The sequence below is a fragment of the Thunnus maccoyii genome, chromosome 18 (genome assembly GCF_910596095.1).
Source record: "Thunnus maccoyii chromosome 18, fThuMac1.1, whole genome shotgun sequence".
In the NCBI taxonomy this organism is placed as follows: domain Eukaryota; kingdom Metazoa; phylum Chordata; class Actinopteri; order Scombriformes; family Scombridae; genus Thunnus; species Thunnus maccoyii.
In genome coordinates, this window is record NC_056550.1 from 17,015,315 (window position 1) to 17,032,762 (window position 17,448).

Here is a 17,448-nt window from a genome sequence, read left to right on the forward strand (position 1 = left end):
ATTGAGGCTGGTGTCCCTCTCCTCTATCATAATGATATACATTTCTCATAAGAGCAGCACCTCACTTGTGATCCTATTCCTTCCCAGTAATTGGACTGAGAATCAATGTTGCCTAGGCAATGGAAGGGGGCGTGTGAGGAGGAACCAATCATTCTCATGGCCAGTGCTAAGGACAGAGAAATGCTAGAGTCCCTTAAAGGGAAGGGACACATTTGGGGAGAAACGGCATTCAATCAGCTGTGAATGCTGAATATGCTGTCTTTGTGGCTAACGAGCAGATGAATAAAACTTACATTTACAAGTGCAAAGACCTGAGGATTGTTTGGTTTGATAAAAACAAATGCATGGTTTTGTGATGAGTAAATGTCACAATACTCAGACTGTGGTCAGACAGCTAGAAGATTGGAGCTCTGAAAATTGAAGGCAGCATCAGAAACACATCAGATACTACATAATTACACCATTTTGTGTTTTAACAAACTGTTTAATAATGTAGCCCAGTTGTGTGCTATGTACATATCCTCTCTATCTATCTATCTATCTATCTATCTATCTCTATCTCTATCTCTATCTCTATCTATAGACAAATACACACACTGGATTGATTTGACATCAAATCTCAAATTCAGATAGTGTTTGAACTGTAGCACCCCTCAAGCCATCCTCCACAGCTGCACTTCCTCCCTATGCCTAGGGCTATGTAAGAACATAGTGTGCTCTACCTCTGCACACACTCACACAAACAGTCACACATGTGCAAACACACACCCAGAGAGAGGAAAACAACTATGGGGGCCAGGTCAGTCGTCACATTGCATGGCATTATGTAAGCCATCAGCAGGGACAGACATACCATAGTAGGATTGTAGATCTACATAAGCCTCGGCTGGGGCTTGGATTTTTTCTGTGTTGCCACGGGGAGAGTAGCCTACCGTACGTGTGGCTTTCTGCACCAATGACAATCGCAGCTAGCACCTGGCTTACTACTGCTTCAGCACCACGGAGAGCTCTTGCATCAGGAGAGGGAACAGATGTGAGAATGTCGTGTGTGTGTGTGTGTGTGTGTGAGTGTGAAGGGTGGGTATTTGAAAACTTGGCTGCATTCTTCATACAGAATTAATATGCATCACTTTACTGCCAGGACAAACAAAAGATAGACTGACCTGGAAGGCAGCACTGATACACCCGACACGCTGACAGTGCAGCACCATGGGAGACTGTGTTTCAGCAGTCTCCACTGATGCCTGGAGGTGGCAGTGGCAGCCAACGTGCGTGTTACCGTGGGTATCTTGATGTAGGCGCAAAGTAGCACACACACGTTTTCTGTCACTCACGCACACTACAACATAATGCATAATGCACATTCCACATGCAGGAAAGCTTACACGTGTCCTCACATACTCATGGACACACCACTGCAGGCTACGCGGGGAGGTACAGATGCTGGAGAGGAAGGATGTTAACAACGGTATCTTGACTTGCTCTCAGAGCTCCTCCCAGGACTGGGTCAGTACAAGCCAGCCACCGCTGACTATTTGATTATTTATCTATCCATGTGTAACACCAAGCACTTTAGTTACATAAGTCTGCCCCTGGGGGAACTAGAATAAGAATGAAGTGGATTTAAGCAGTGAAGGGGAACCATCTATGTCTCCTCTACTCTGTGTGTGATGATGTGGGGGATGTGGGTTTACTTGGTGTCACACTCGTTGAAGGCTTGTGTGTGTGTGCAATTGTATGCATGTCTGTTTTAGACTGGGGGACTGTAGTCCGCAAATGCTAGAGCACTCTGGGAGCCATTTAGTAACATCTCAACATGGAGGTGGATGGAAGCGGAGAAGTTTGGTAGGAAGCAAGGTTGAGGTGGAGTGGTTTGACTTTATGATCCCAAGATGGAGAAATCACAGAAGAATATGTAACCACGTTCTTGTGATCACATGGATAGCTCTGAATTGGTTGGAGAGACAGAAGACATTTTGGTGGAAAGTATGAGTGTGTGAATTCACTGCATGTGTGTCAGAGTGGGAGAATGTGCATACAATAGCAACCAGGAAAACAAGAAATATGGGAGGATGAGTGAGGGCATGGGAGTCAGCATTACTCACACTAACGTATTTTGCTTAGGTATTTTCGTATTTCAGTTTTTCTTCTCTCTCTTTCTCTCACACACACAGGCACACACACGCTGCCAATGTACACACACATTGCCTTTGTCTACATCATGAGACCTGGGCTGAAATGTTTTCTCAGTTGCATATTTCTATGTCTGCATATGGTTTGCACATGCATCTCATTTGTGTTCATCAAGCCAGAGGCCTAAACACATGAGGGCTCAAATACTGGAGTGTGTGTGCAGAGCTGTGTTCTGTCAGGTCTGTGTGCAGATGCCCCAGTCATGGATAGAAACTGTGCACAAGTAAAGTTGTGTTACTGTTTAATCAGTTTAATTAATTAATCTTACAATTTAGAGTTTCATCTACGGTATCGTATTCTTAATTTTTAAGATAGGGTAATGCAGTTAATATAGTATAGTAGCTTTTTAAAGTGTGGTATGACAATTCTGATAGATTCTTTGAATTTATGGGTGTGATTTTTGCATGTGGCACATGACAAACTAATGTATATATTAATTGATTATTTTTTCCATTATTCAATTAATCATTCAAGTCCTTGAAAAAAACATTGTGAAAACAACGCTGGATCTGCGTTGATGCAACGCAACATGGTATCATCCGTCAGCCAATCACATACATGCAAGCACACATTTCTGGAAGATTACTTTGTGATATGAACGCAGTATTTCTGCTGTTTACCTTGCAGTTATCATGACAAAAGATAAAATAGTTGCAGCAGTGAAAACTTTCCACAGTAATGTAAACTGTTGTGTTGTGTTGTGGTATCTGATCCACCTTTAGATGCATAATTCTGTCACTACAACTGGACTTCCTGGATCGAATTTTACCGTCTCACATGTACCTTAGACATCACGCCCTCATCAACACAGGCCCCTGCTTTTTAAGTCAGGGCTGTTTTAAGTCAGAACTCCCGCTGGTACTCCTTGCAATTGAATAATGCATCAGTCTTGCGTCAGGGCTGCTCATACTTTCTGTTTCAACTTTTGTTACGTATGATCTAATATGATAATAATCTGGTGTTAATGTAGCATTTCTCTGTCATTATTAAATAAATTGTGATCATAGAGTGTCACTGTTAAGAGCTAATCATAAAATTGTTCTGATCAGTAGCATCTATTTGATGGGATTGCTTGTTCTGCAAAATTTCCTACAGTTAATTTCATAAACTGTGTTGCTTCCTGTTGCAAAAGAGGATCCTTGAGTCACATTTTCCATCTACTTGACTAAAGAGGATGAACGTGTTTTTCAATCCATTCATTCATTCAACCGTCTGTTTGCCAATGTGATAAACTGTGAACAGCTTTTGTTCCATTTGTGCAAAACAGTAGCTCTGATTCTTTTTTTTTGCTGCATAATAATCACCCAATTCAGCAGATTTACCTCAAAATCTGACCCAGCAGCCCACAAGGCAAAGTGCAGAATAGAGGCTAGCACAGGCTGCCAGTCTCCCCTGCAATGGTCTGTGCTTACATTAATTATGATAATGTTTCAAATGAATTAATTATCGATGCTAAATGCTACAACTATATGCAATGCCTTTGTCAAGTAGTTAGCCGATCTGTGAAATTAGCTGAAAATACCCCGCCCATCAAAGACAGAGTTAATATGCACATTCTTCCAGCAGCTTGCCCTTGCCCAGGCTGTCAGGGGACGGACATGACAGGCCTGTAATGCTGATCCATGGTGGTCCTCCTGGGCTCTCACTCCCAGTTAATGACAGTTATCATGGCTCTCTGCAGGCCAGCACATCCCTCTGCCATCTGCAGTCATTCACAGAGAGCAGGACTAAAGAAAGGCAGAGAGGATGTATATCGGTGGAGGATACCGTACCCTGCCATTAATCATGCCATGCTGTTCCCTCTGCTGTCAACCCTTCCCGAGACTGACATATTTGTGCATGTGTGTGTGTTTGCAAAGTGTTTCCTCACACCTCTATGTTCAGCTTTCCCTCATCACATGCCCCTTGCTCTCTCTTGCTTTTAGCCCCGGGACCCCTTTTCAATTTTTTTTTTCTTCAGCTTTTAAGCTTCTGCTCCTCCATCTTCCTCCACACCATCCTCTGTCCCTCCCTCTTCCTTTCTGTGTGCTAACCCATGATCTCTCTCCTCTTCATGCAGCCTCTAACAGAGGGTTGCTATCTGACACTTTTTCTCTCTTGGGAAGTCAGGCTGTGTCAGAGCACAGCTGACTTCTCCTTGTATGCAGCACACTACTGTAGCTCCCTCAGTGGCTGTTGGAAGTGAAAAAAGATAAGTAACTCTAAACACTGATACATATTGAACAAGTCTCTCATCACAAGTCTTTTAAAACAGGTGTTCAAATGACATCTTAACACCGAAGATGAGCTACCCTCTTGAGCCAACAAGTGATCTGCAATGTAATGATTCTCCATTTTATATACATTTACAGAAAAGCAATGCAGAATTAATGTATAGCTTGGTTTATATACTATAGCTTTCTGCCTAACTGGAATTATTTTTTTAGTCCTGTTGCAGACACACATTTCATCCAGCAACTTCCAGTCGAATATCAGTGTAGCTTTGAAAGTTAAATGATAAACTGGATGTGACTTGTTTGCAACAGACTCACAGATCTGCTCCAGCTGCCTCCTGACTGACCTGTAAATCTACACCCAAAGGTCACACTTCTCTCCTGTCTGCTGTATCCTAAGCACTCCCCCACCATTCTTCCCACTCCACTTATGTGTTTGTGAGAGTTTGTGTGTTGTTGGAAACCACTTGGTGCAGCCTAGGCAGGGCAGATGGAGGAGCCCCTGCAGCACTGTCCTGAATGTAAACGCATGCTCAGAGAGATTTGGGGCTAGTTTGCACTCTGTCTTTCTGTGTGAGTTTTTTTCCTCCTCACATGTTAACACAAATTTTCATGTTTACCCATTTGGAGCTTTGAAAAGAGTTGGAAGGCAGTTAAGTGGCTAAATAACAACAGCAGCTGGCCTCCTGTTGCATACAACACTAATCTCCACAGCCTAAATATTCCCAAAGTCTTCCAAATAATACACGCGGTTTGGTCATTAGTGTTATCTAGACATGTTTCTCTAACATATGAGACAGTTCCAATATGGGTAGAAACAAAGTGTAGAGATAATGTTAGACCATGATGTGTGCTGTTGAATAGATGGGAAAGTTTAAACAACCTCATCTGCAATCTGTGGCCACTGACCACATATCAATTGGACACTTGCATAACACATGTCCCTATTTGTAACCAATGTACTGAATACTCACTGCAGTTGAAACTGTATCTTACCCTTTCTTCATCCCCCCTTCGTCTCCCCCTCATTCTTTTTCAAGACGATTTGATTGCAGTGGTGTGTAGTTTGGCACTGTGCCCATCCTGCACCACTGTCATTAGTTGGTCCCTTGGTCAAAAACAAGAACCTGTACGTGTGCATTTGTGCATGCATAGCAACCATACCAGCAAGATAAAGACTGAAGTATAAAGAGGCAGAGGGAAATGAGAATGCAGCATTTCTGAGGGAGAGGGACATTTATTTCTGTTCAGCTGGTCCGAATCAAAGCATACAGCATTATCTGTACTGTGTTAGTGCTCTTTCTCATGGACTGTGTCAAGGGGTTGCTGCTATCAGGAGCAGAAAATACATCCCACTGCTCTCAGTTACCACGGAAACTCCAAACTTCTCCTTTTCAGTCCAGTGCAACACCTGCACTGGACTGGGCTTTCTGTGTGGGTGCATGTTCTTATGCATGTGTGTGAATATAAACACATGACTCGGCCTTGGCCTTGATATGGAGTGTGGGAGGCATTGTAATATGCCTCAATCTTTTTTCAAAGGAGATATTCACACACCCAACTACCTCACATGCAAGTGCGTTGGAAAGTATCACCTCATTCTTGGGAAAGGAAGATCCCACACACTGCTCCTGTCAGCATCACAATTTATTGATCATGCAAATGTTTCAGTCCCTCAAGTGTCGGACAATTATTCTCCTGTGGGAGCGTCTTTCAATAATTGACAGTGACATGTATAATCTGTCACATTGTAGTCCACACATAAGAAAAACAGGAACAAGTGAGACACTGTGACACATAAATGCGTCTATTTACAAGAATATTTACAGAAATTGCATATCTGAATGAAATGAAAACATCAGCCTTGCAGCTTTCATAAGTTATTCAACGTTGTGCCATCATATGGAATACTTGTATCTTGAGTGCACCATAAATAGGTCTGTTTGAACCCAAAGCTCCTTAGAGCATGACATGCCATGGGATCTCATCGTTCAGTCCTTTGGTGGGTAAAATTTCCACATTAAATATCCAGTACACTTCTCTTCTATTAAGAATTTCATCAATGTTACCACCTCTCTGTGGCAGAGTCACATCTTCAATGCCCTGGAATCTGAATGATATGTCATGTTTGAAGTCATTGAAATGTACTGCTATTTGGGTAATTTCTATCATTTCTCCTGATGGAGCTCTTTTGTTCACTTATTCTCTGTTGTAATGAATGTGATGTCTTACTAACATAGGCTAACCCACAAGGACATTTGATCATATAAAGAAGTGGAAAGAATAAGAATAGTTGTAAGAATAGTTTAAAATACTCCTGATGAAGGCACAGAGGGACTGAAATGTTAGTATGATAAATAAATTGTGATGCTGAGCAAGAGCAGTGTGCGGGATTTTCCTTTCCCAAGACCAATATGCCTCATTCTACCTTAGCTACAAACTTGAATAAATCCCCCTCTTTTCTCTGCGTTGCCCACTCTCCCCCTCCTCAAAGTGTCCATTTAGAGCAGATTTGTTGAGTGGATGCACTCTACCAGGTAGTTAGTTGCACAGCAGCTGACCTGATGTCCAGTTGCTTTAGTTAACTGCTGCAGCTGCACAGCAACAGAAAGCCCTACCTCACTGGTGCATGCTTTATTTATGATCCACCATGAAAAGCTCAGTAGTTGTGCATAACACACCACATCCTCATCTTGTACATACACGCACAGACACACCACTGAACTGAGCATTCCTTTGCTTTCCTGCTTCTTCCCTCAGCCTCTCTACATGTCTATATTTCTTTCTCTCTCTGTTTATTATTTTCTGTCAGTCTGCCTGGTATTTCATGACCTCAGATAGTAAGGTTATTAGTTTGGGTTGCTTCCATTTGTATTTGCACACTTCATTCTTACATTGATATGGACAGCAATTGACTGCCATGCTGTATCACTGGCTTTGTTGATGAAAATATACATTTTTTGGCCATTTTTGAAATGTTTCTAAATTTGCTTTATTAGCTTCCGTGCCATCATCTCCTAGAGCATGACTTCATTAATCCAAACTGAAGGTTAGTTTAGTGAAGTCGAGGCGCAAAGTCATGCTAAATGGAATAAGACTTTTATTTATTTGTCTTACTTTTGGGAAGTACACTTCTTGTCAAGGTTGGCAACTGTGATTTTTTTTAAAAAGGCAACAGCAATGGCCTCCTCATCCATTCTTTCTCCTTTACCCAAACACACATTTTTCTCTCTCCCTCCCTCCTTTTATCCCACTGCGTCCTGTCAGCCTGAATTGTGGAGGTGGCAGGGTGACTCTATCACTCTCCCCTCCCTGTCTGTCAGGACATTGCTCATCTTCCCCCAGTCCTGAAGACAGCTTTTTAATAAAGCGGGTATGAACCCGGCTTTAAGTGCCTTATTTTCATTTCGCCGTGCAGCTGGTGAAGTAATGTGTGCTTCTCAAATATTTATGGAGGACCCCGGGTCGTCGCTCGCCCACAGCTCCGCAGAGAGAGAGGGAGATGAATTCTCCAAATGTTGCACTTATGAAAATAGTACCACTGATTTTCCTCTGGATGACCATATTAGACTTTCCGGTGGTGAATAAAAAAAGTTAATAAAGCTTTATCCGTCTGTTGCACTAAAACAGGCTATAGTATAGATATGATCTGTCATCTGTTTTGCTACTGAATGCATGCATGCCTAATTTGCCTGAAGATGACTAAAACTGGCTTTTCACTTAATCCTGTCTGGTATGTTTGCCATTTGTGTGAGTTTAGGTGAGTTAAGATGTCACAGGACAGGGACAGTCTTCCTTGGGATTCCCCAAGCCTCCACCCAGCTGATAATGCATTCAAACATACTCATGAGGTACTTGTAACACTATTATTGGCCCTTCTTGATGCAAAAGAACACTGACTTGAAACTGAAAAATCTTTACTGCTTAAATATCATTATGTCAAACCTATGACCCAAGATGGGGGTTTTTAAGAAAAAATTATGGGTAAGTCAAGAGTTCAACTTTATAGCTCAGTTCCCTGGTCTGATATGCTGACATTACTGGGTTGATGGCCTTAACCTGTGGCCTTTCACAACCATTTACAGTACATTACTCATTATTAAGACCCCAAAATACTTCATCTCCTTTACCAAGGGTAGTTGCTTGACCTCCACCTGACTTGAGCAATCTCGTTTTCCCAGAACAGGGCTCCAGTGTACGCGATCAGCAGTAAATTACAATCATACCACCAAACCTGACACTCTCCAGAGCTTTGCTTCACCCTAATAACTATCATTTAGACTAACATACAGGGGAGGTGGCAAGACACCCTTGTCAGAGTAGTGTACATGTGAACGAATACAAACATGGGTCTTGCTCTAAACTAGAGGGACAAATGGACTCTTCTTAGCACTTTACTGGAAAAACATTCACCTTCGTCATTTGCCTTCTTCAGACTTACAAAACAAATTTAGAGTGGATTTCTAATTTCCATGATTGCTTTATCATCTGAGATAGTATAACATTGGTCCACGCCTTTGTTCACCATCTGCTTTATCAGCTCCTGTAGAAGCTTGCCAGTTACCTCAGCCTCAGGCTAGATAACATTTCAAGTTAGACAGTTTATCAAAATGAATGAGGTTTTGTGATGGGAATATAAGCAACTGAGGGGGAAGTGGTCAAGATCGTACACTTCCTGCCTCAAGGTGAAAAGCTGCATCTCGTTGCTTTAAGCTTAATAGACGGATGATGTGTAATCATAGCATAACACTGAAAAAAACAAGTTTGCTCTTCTTGAAAGAGTGGTTAGACACAGCCTATGTTAATACTGTATACTCTTTTAACACTAGAACCGCTGCAGGGTAAAATTTACCCATAGCGGTTTTTCAGTTGTAGCCTACATTTTAATAAAATATTGAAGTCACCCAGTCTTTGATTTTTCCTAAAATAATGTTGTGTAGCACCCCCTATTGTTAAGAAAGTGAGGATGAATCCAGATTAAAAACACAGGTATTTATACCTATAACCGTCAGCGGGTAAAATTTACCCATATATGAAATGCAATCATTCACTAGGCAACAGCGTTGATATGTTTGATCTGACAACCACATCAAGTCATAATTAAATTATAAAAAGAACAGAGTAGAATGACTTGCATATAAAAACCTTTTCTAAGTGCAGCTATGTGTGGAAAATACACAGTCAAGGTGCTGAATGTCTGCCCAAAGCATGTTTGAGGGACATGTAAGATCAGATGTGTTGAAAGGAAGATGATTTAGCTTACTCACAAATGTTCATTGTGTGTAAAATGTATTTTTAATCAATTGATTATTCATTCATTTTTGTTTTGCCATGTTACCGTTTATTGTTTATAGGCTATTTAACCTAATTTGCCCGTTTGCCTTACTCTGTTTTCATGAATGGAACCAAAAGAAAAATATGTATTTGTGTTAAGATGTTATAAATTAAAAAAAGAAAAAAAAAGCTGTAATGGTTTCTTGGTGATGTCCTCTTATTCGAACATTGTTAAAATAAATAAATAATTGATTAGGTAAAATTAGGTGCAGTAGACTTTGTCATGTTTATTTTGTTACGACATAAGTGCAGTAGTTGTATATTGCTATTATTATGGGTCATTATTGTCCTATTAAGGCTACTTTGGTAATTTAAATAACATGGGTTATCTCATTATGTGATGAATGTCATTTTATAATACTGGCACACCACCCAAATATGTAAATATTTCCTTTTAATACCCATTTTCAGTGTCATTTTAGCCTCATTTATAGGCTACTGATGGCCATGCAAAGCAATCGGTGCTCTTAAAGATATCTGGATTTTAAAACAACAGGACCAAAACACAGGTGATGATTAAACAAACTCGTAACTTTAGACATTCCTTTGTGAAGACAATGCCTAAATACAATGACAGAGTACATTTTTTAGCACGGGTAAATTTAACCCATTGGTGGTTTTAGGTATATAGCGACCCCTGGCGGTTCTAGTGTTGAGCTATTGTATTGTTGTGACACTGCAGGAGAGACTATTTTTAGTGATTTCAAACAGAAACCAGAGCCATCGATCAGGCCCGGGGCCTGCACATCATGACAGTCCATTTAATATTCTCCACCAGAATTTCCAACATGTGTTTGTGTGTTTTATGTTGTGTCCTTCAGGGAGCCCTGAGTCACCATGCCCTCTGATTCAGCATGTATCATCGCTGTTTCTGGCACCATCTGCACTGTGTGCCTCCTCTTTGCCCCCTCTTTGCTCATATCCATCCATTCACCTATACTATACATTCATAAGTTTAGTATGTAATTCCTCAAGGTAATTAATATGCAGCAGATTTAAAACAAAATGCTCACAAACTTATACTAAATGGCTGAATAACACAGTTAGTGTTAGCTTCATTTGAGATTGTGCTGGAAATGTAACTGTATGTTGGCAGAATGCATATTTCTTATGGTTTTAATTCTTAGCTGCTTGACCAAGATATCAGAGGGAGGGAATAGAAGCTGTGAATGTTCACATTTTGAGGAAAGCATCATCCCCCTATCAGCCTCTACACAATGTGTCCTGTCACTACCCACTCAGGCTGTGTGTTGTGGTATGTGGCGGATCCAGAAAGGGCACTCTTGGTTTAGCTTCGTAATCTCTTTCTTTTCCATTTCACAGACACTCAAACACATACACACACACACACACACACATTCACAATCTGTCACGGCATTATACAGGCAAATAGACGAGAGAGAGTGCCAGTGGATAAGGCATCAGCAAAAATGTGTTCTTCCAAAAGTGGAGACAGAAAAAGGGGGCATGAGGTTTACCGCACCGTAAAAGCCAATCAACTAATATGTGTTGGCCAGCAAGGTTGTTACCATGGCAATGTGTTGGCAGTTCAGTGCCAACACACACACACACACACACACACAGACACACACAAATGCACACACACACACACACAAGTAGGAACCTGGCTGCATTGTGCCTGTCTGTTTGCATTGTTTGCCCATGTGTGTGCATTTGTGCATGTTGGTCTGTGTAAGTGTGACAGGCTTTGTTGCCGTGATCTTAGGGTCAAGCTTTGGTTGGAGCAGTGCTGTCGGGGCTGCGGGAGCTGTCAGGTCTGGAACAGTGTGTTTCCCACAGCCAAATGGGTCAGGACCGCTGGGTCCCAATCAGTGAGGTGGAAAAGTATCCAGACACAAGCATCACAGACCACTATTCCTAGTAGACTCAATCAGCAGTGGAGGCCCATTCCTGTGTACTTCCTCACAAGGACAGAGAGATGGAGGGAATCCCGGAGTGAGAACATATTGCCAGTTGTCTTTTTTTAACAGGCAAAGAGGTAAATATACATATAGAAAGGGAATGAGAATTGACAGACCTGGGACATCAGCTTTTCACAAGAAGTGTGCCAACATGATGAAGGAACGGAGTGTGCTGCCAGATTGCTGTTTGCTTCACTATTGAACTTTAATTGTGGGTATGGGAGTTTTTTACAGTTGGGTATGGCACAATAAAAAGAGAAATTGAAGTAATTTGGTTTATTTTTTTATTTTTACCAAACCGTGTGCTGTGAGAAAAAGAGATGTAAAGAGAGTAAAAAAGAACAATTCCTCCAATTTAAAGAAACAAAGTCGTTGGTCCATGTACTCCAGAACAACACATTGATGCATTTTCTGATCTGACGTCTTTATCAACAGGATGACATCATATGTGCCTTCCAAAACCATTACAAATTCCTGTTGAAAAATAAATACATTTTATGATGTGACAATACTATGGTTAAGGCCTGACTAGATGTAGGCACAAAAACAACCGGGTTAGTTTTAGGGTAACATCATGGTTTGAGTTAAAATGACTACTTTAAGGTTAAGGAACCTTCATCATGATAACCACGTGGGCAAGGTTAGGGGGTGATTGTGATTTAAAGAATGACATCATTGAAGTGCATTGCAAGATCCAGCATTTTTGCAACCTGGCTCACACTGTAGGGACTAAAAGTCAGGATACCTTGGCCTCTGTTGCTTTGGCTTTTAATCATCCTCTCATAAGTCTCCCATCTTTATGGCAATATGATACTCACTTGTTGGAATACCCTTTTAAATCATATTCAGTAGAGCAGCTCCATGGATACCTCATCCTTGATGAAAATGACAGATGGATATTCTTTTAAATAGCATACAGTATAACAACTAATTAAAAAGTATTACTAATAAAATAGCAACCAAAATAGTACATGCAGGCAAATGCATGAATATCGATTCTCCAGTAACTCATTTTAAAGCATTAAATATGGCTGAGAGGCTGATAAGCACATACATTATATTTCCTCTAGAGGATAAAAATGGAGGCTTCAGTAGAGCTCTCTTCATCGCTCCCAGTAGTCTGTTAATGCAGGGAGTGGTGAGGTGTTGTAATAAAGTAACCACAATCGATTGTCCAATTGAGTGATTGAGGTTAAGTCCCTCGACCATGTTGTCTGAATGCTGCAGGTGTACAAATGAATGCAATGGGTCTCAATGTGGATAGAAATGAAACAGCATGAAGAAAGGATAGTTAATGGAATGAATGTTAAAGTCCTCCACTGAAACATGGGTTTTGCTTATTGCTACTTCACTTCAGATGTTTCACCTCCACTGTGCAGAATGATGTATTGTATGTGCAGAGACACTAGAGGGCTGTTTTCACATTCTTCTGCCGAAGGTGAAAAGTTTCTCATGTGCTCACCTTAAATCTGAGTTTAAGGCTTATATCTGCGAGCATGATTTGTGACATCACAGATAGTTTGGAGTATTGTTGCTTTGCTTGCACTGATAATGGAGTCTTCAGTGAAGTAGGAGACATCTTGTATCCAGCAGTTGAACTTTTGGAATGAAAAATTAGCATCTTTTTTCCCCCCATTTTTTTCAATGAAGGAGAAGGAGTGGATGTCATTTTAAGGATTTTAATTAGGTTAATGCAGAAAAAACATATAAGACAACTTATAATTCAAAGAGTATTTTTATCTAGCTTTAAACATGTCTGGAGGGGACATGCTGTAGGAATGTTGATGGGTATTCTTGGTATTTTGTGTCTGTGTGTGTTTTGTATGTGTCTTTCCTCTCCCGCTGTTTCTTTCAATCTCTCTATCCCTCTGTATTTCTCTCTTCCTTTTCATCTGTGCAGACAGGAAGTTTAAAACTGTAAATCAGATTACATGGAGATGCTCCAAACTGACATCTGGCCCTCTGGCCTGTCCTCAGCTACTGAAGGCCAAAAGACAAACTGACACATGTGGGCTGCACATATGCACACAGGAAGACAATGACATATCGTGAATAATTCACACAAACAAGAAATAACTATGCACATTCACATACATGCATGCATGCATGCGTGAACTTTCTTCTTTGGTCACAGACGCACACGAAATGTTTCTTTTTCACTGCGATGTTATATTAGACCCCTTTTCAAAATGCACCATTGCGTGCATTGCTCTGGAAAGCAGTTACTTCAATTAAATACACTTTGATTTATATATTGATCCGTGAATATTTTCAGGGCATTGCAGTAAATGAAAAACAGGTTATAGATTCACTGTAAGCATTTTCATTCATCACAGTTGTTTACACGAAAACAGAATGAGCCACTGCACCTACTCTGTCACTGCTTTATTAAATTATTATGAAGAGGCAGTAATTGTGTCCGTGGGTGGTATCAAACTTTTAGCCTCCATGACTCAGAGGTGCATAGTAACTACTGTAATTATGCCTGCGGGGCCTGCTTCCTATTCGGAGTCACTGAGTCTATAGAGATGAATGGGAAACAGAAGAGAATGCTAATGAAGTGTCACATGCTTCTTTCTTCAAGCTGCCAATAAAACAGTCACAAACGATCTGCGTGTATACAAATCACCGTTATCTCTATTTTGTTTTTAATTTCCTGTATGACCCTGCAGTCTGCCTTCTCTGATCTGTATGCTTCCACCCTTTTAACACAGGCTTTATGCTCTGATGTTGCAGATGGGGCTCCGCTGAGCGAGCTGTCGTGGCCTTCCTCCCTGGCTGTGGTAGCTGTCTCCTTCTCTGGCCTCTTCACCTTCGTCTTCCTCATGCTGGCCTGCCTCTGCTGCAAGAAGGGTGACATCGGCTTCAAGGTGAGCTCACTGCTGCCCCCTGCTGCATGTGGTGAGGAAAGCACAAAATGTGTATGCACAAAAAAAAGATGCCACAGGACGCAATGTGGATGGCTTGTCTTGGTCTGTGGGTTACTTATGAAGAGTTGACAACACAAGATGAGCTTGTAACAGATATTGATACATTAAAAAACATCTAAAAGCCTGCCATATGTAGTAATAAACTGCCATTCAATGTTCTCTTTAAGTGTGCCAGTAGCTACAGTTTGAAGGAAAGATTTAGTTATTTTTTATTATTGACTAAACTGCCCCTCATTTTTGTCAATTAATTGATTAATTGTAGTGTACAACATGTCAAAAAAGTGAAAAATACTCATCACAAGTTCTGAAATACCAAGAAGAACAAAATTGTTGCCGTTTTTCTGTTCATTGACTGATCAATTAATCATCTGTTTCAGCTCCAGGATAAAATGTATTGTTGTGTATGATTTTAATTTTAAATAATCACAAATTTTTACAAAACTTTTTTGGCATGAGATTAACATTATGTTTCATTAAAAAGCATTCCTGAAACAACTTGTTTGAGAAAACACTTACTGTACTGTATTGATATTTTTTTCCTGGGAGATATCAGCATTGTGAAGTATCAGTACTTTATTATTGATCGACCAAACTCTCTAATCCACACAGACTGTACTGTGAATGCTGCAGTCTTTTGCTTCATTGTGTGCTAGTGATGTGACCAAGTACTCTTACCCGTCCCAGCCTGGCACACATTGTCTCTGTGTTGCCTTCAGCTGCCAGCTTGACTCAGCCATGCTGTGTCAAACATCAGCGCTGAACTGAGCAGCTGATGGGTGCTAACAGATACTGACACAGGCAGGGGGCATATGAAGAGGGAGCATAAAAGGGGGTGAGAGGGAACTGTAGAGCTGCTGCACTGGCTGATCCTTGTCATTAAAACTTTCCCATTAACATGCTGCTCATATTATGGCGCTAGCTTCACAACATATTTTAATTCTGGTCATGCATTTTAATGTTTCTAAGTCTTTTAGTTGGAGAATGGATAAATTACAGCCTCAGCTGAACACCAGAGCCTTCTGTTGAAATCACTTATGCAAATCATTTTGTAATTCGAATGAAGGGAATGAAACCATGGCTGACTTTTTTTGCTGATTAGAAAGCTGCAGAAAGCAGAGAGAGGACGAGAGCAGCTTGTATCGTGGTTATGTATGTGGTGAGAGTCAGGTCTGTGTTGCAGCGAGAACAGCCTGTGGTAGGTAGATGCTGCAGGGATAACAGTGTCACTAATGAGCACGGCATAGACAGGCACCATTAACGACTTTTAAACTTTTCTCCTGTGTGTGTGTGTGTGTGTGTGTGCGCCCACGTCTGTCTCTTTGTCCTTTCTCCTCTGCCTCATTATGTTAACCTATTATAATAATCTGCAAGAACAGTGGGAGTCTGGGTCTGTGTCGGACAAAACTTGATTCATTTTGTCATGATCAACCATGGCTCCACCTTGAGCCTGGTTGTTAAGCTATGTCACTACCTATTCCTGCAAAGATATTGTCATAGCACCCTGTCATTGGGGTGTTCAGAGTGAACGTTTAGCTAAAAATAAGCCACTCTGCTTACTCTGTATGTTGTTTTAGAACACATACTGGGTTTATTATGTTGTAAATATTTAGGAAAAGAGGTGAGTATAGGTCTACAAAGTCAGTCAGGGACTCTGCCTTTTATCAGCCCCCTTTAAAAATGATTGGACTAAGATAGGTTTCCTTTATACAGTAGTTGTTACATTTATTAGTTCACTGTCCTCTTCTCTATTTAATGTTATCCACAAGTTGTGAAAACAATTACGTGGAGATGGTTTTCTCCATAGTCTCAAGTGCAGAGATGTGGTTGGGGGATGACATAATGCATAAAGCAATGTAGGGCTGCAACTAACGATTATATTCATTATCAATTAATCTGTTTACTATTTTCTCGATTCATTTATTAGTCATTTGGTCTTTCAAATGTCATAAAATGGTGAAAAATTTCAATCACTTTTTCCCAAAGCCCAAGATGCAACCTACAATGTCTTGACCAACAGTCCATAACCCAAAGATATTCAGATTATTATCATAGAGGACTAAAAAAATCAGAAAATATTCACATTTAAGAGGCTGGAACCACAGAACTTTTGCTTTTTTTTCTTTAAAAAATGACTTAAAACAATGAATCGATTACCAGAATAGTTAGTGATTAATTTTCTGTTGATTGACTTATTTATTTGTCGACTAATCATTGCAGTTCTAAAGCAAAGAAAGGATTAAATAAGGAGAAAAAGCCATTGCAACTATGGGTACTTATAGTACATGAAAGAAATATATATTAACATTTATTTCAAAATAACAGATTGTGGCTTAAGTGAATAAAATGTACACTTGTCTTGATCTTAGAAATCATTGTAATTTCAGATAAGACAAGCCAGTATGATGCTTGGAGTCTATTGATCTTTAAGCTTTAAAGTTATCAAATCCTCATCTTGCAGCAAACATCACAGAATGGTTAAATGGTTCCCACTCTTTATCACGCTCCTTGGCACCAGCTCGTCACTCAGCAGCTCACTTGTAAGGTGTGCATTCGTGTGGGACTGCAAAATCGCACCGCTGCACCATCCAAAAAGCTTCATTATTCCTCTCCATCACGGTGCTCTTACTGAAGCGTGTAGTGCGAGGCTGGGTATTAAGTGCTTTCTAAACTGAAGGCTCTCTGAGGAGCTATGCAACGCTGACTCACAGCCAGGTGCTCACTTTCACACTTTGCTCTGTGGAGAGTGGCAGATGGTTCTCCTGAATGAGAAACACACGTACACACATTCCGATGTACAGACACTGGTGTTTTAGGACACATGTAAATGAAGACAAACACACACATACACACACTGAG

General features: G+C 40.7%; 1 protein-coding gene across 4 annotated transcripts in view; it reads left to right on the forward strand.

The window, feature by feature from the left end:
* The window catches only part of aatka (apoptosis-associated tyrosine kinase a), a 36,313-nt gene that overhangs the window by 2,971 nt on the left and 15,894 nt on the right, over window positions 1-17,448 (forward strand). For all 4 annotated transcript variants that reach the window (XM_042392926.1, XM_042392925.1, XM_042392923.1 and 1 more), the window contains exon 3: window positions 14,399-14,532. In XM_042392926.1, coding sequence (XP_042248860.1) covers window positions 14,399-14,532 — 134 coding nt within the window. The remainder of the gene's footprint in view (window positions 1-14,398; window positions 14,533-17,448) is intronic.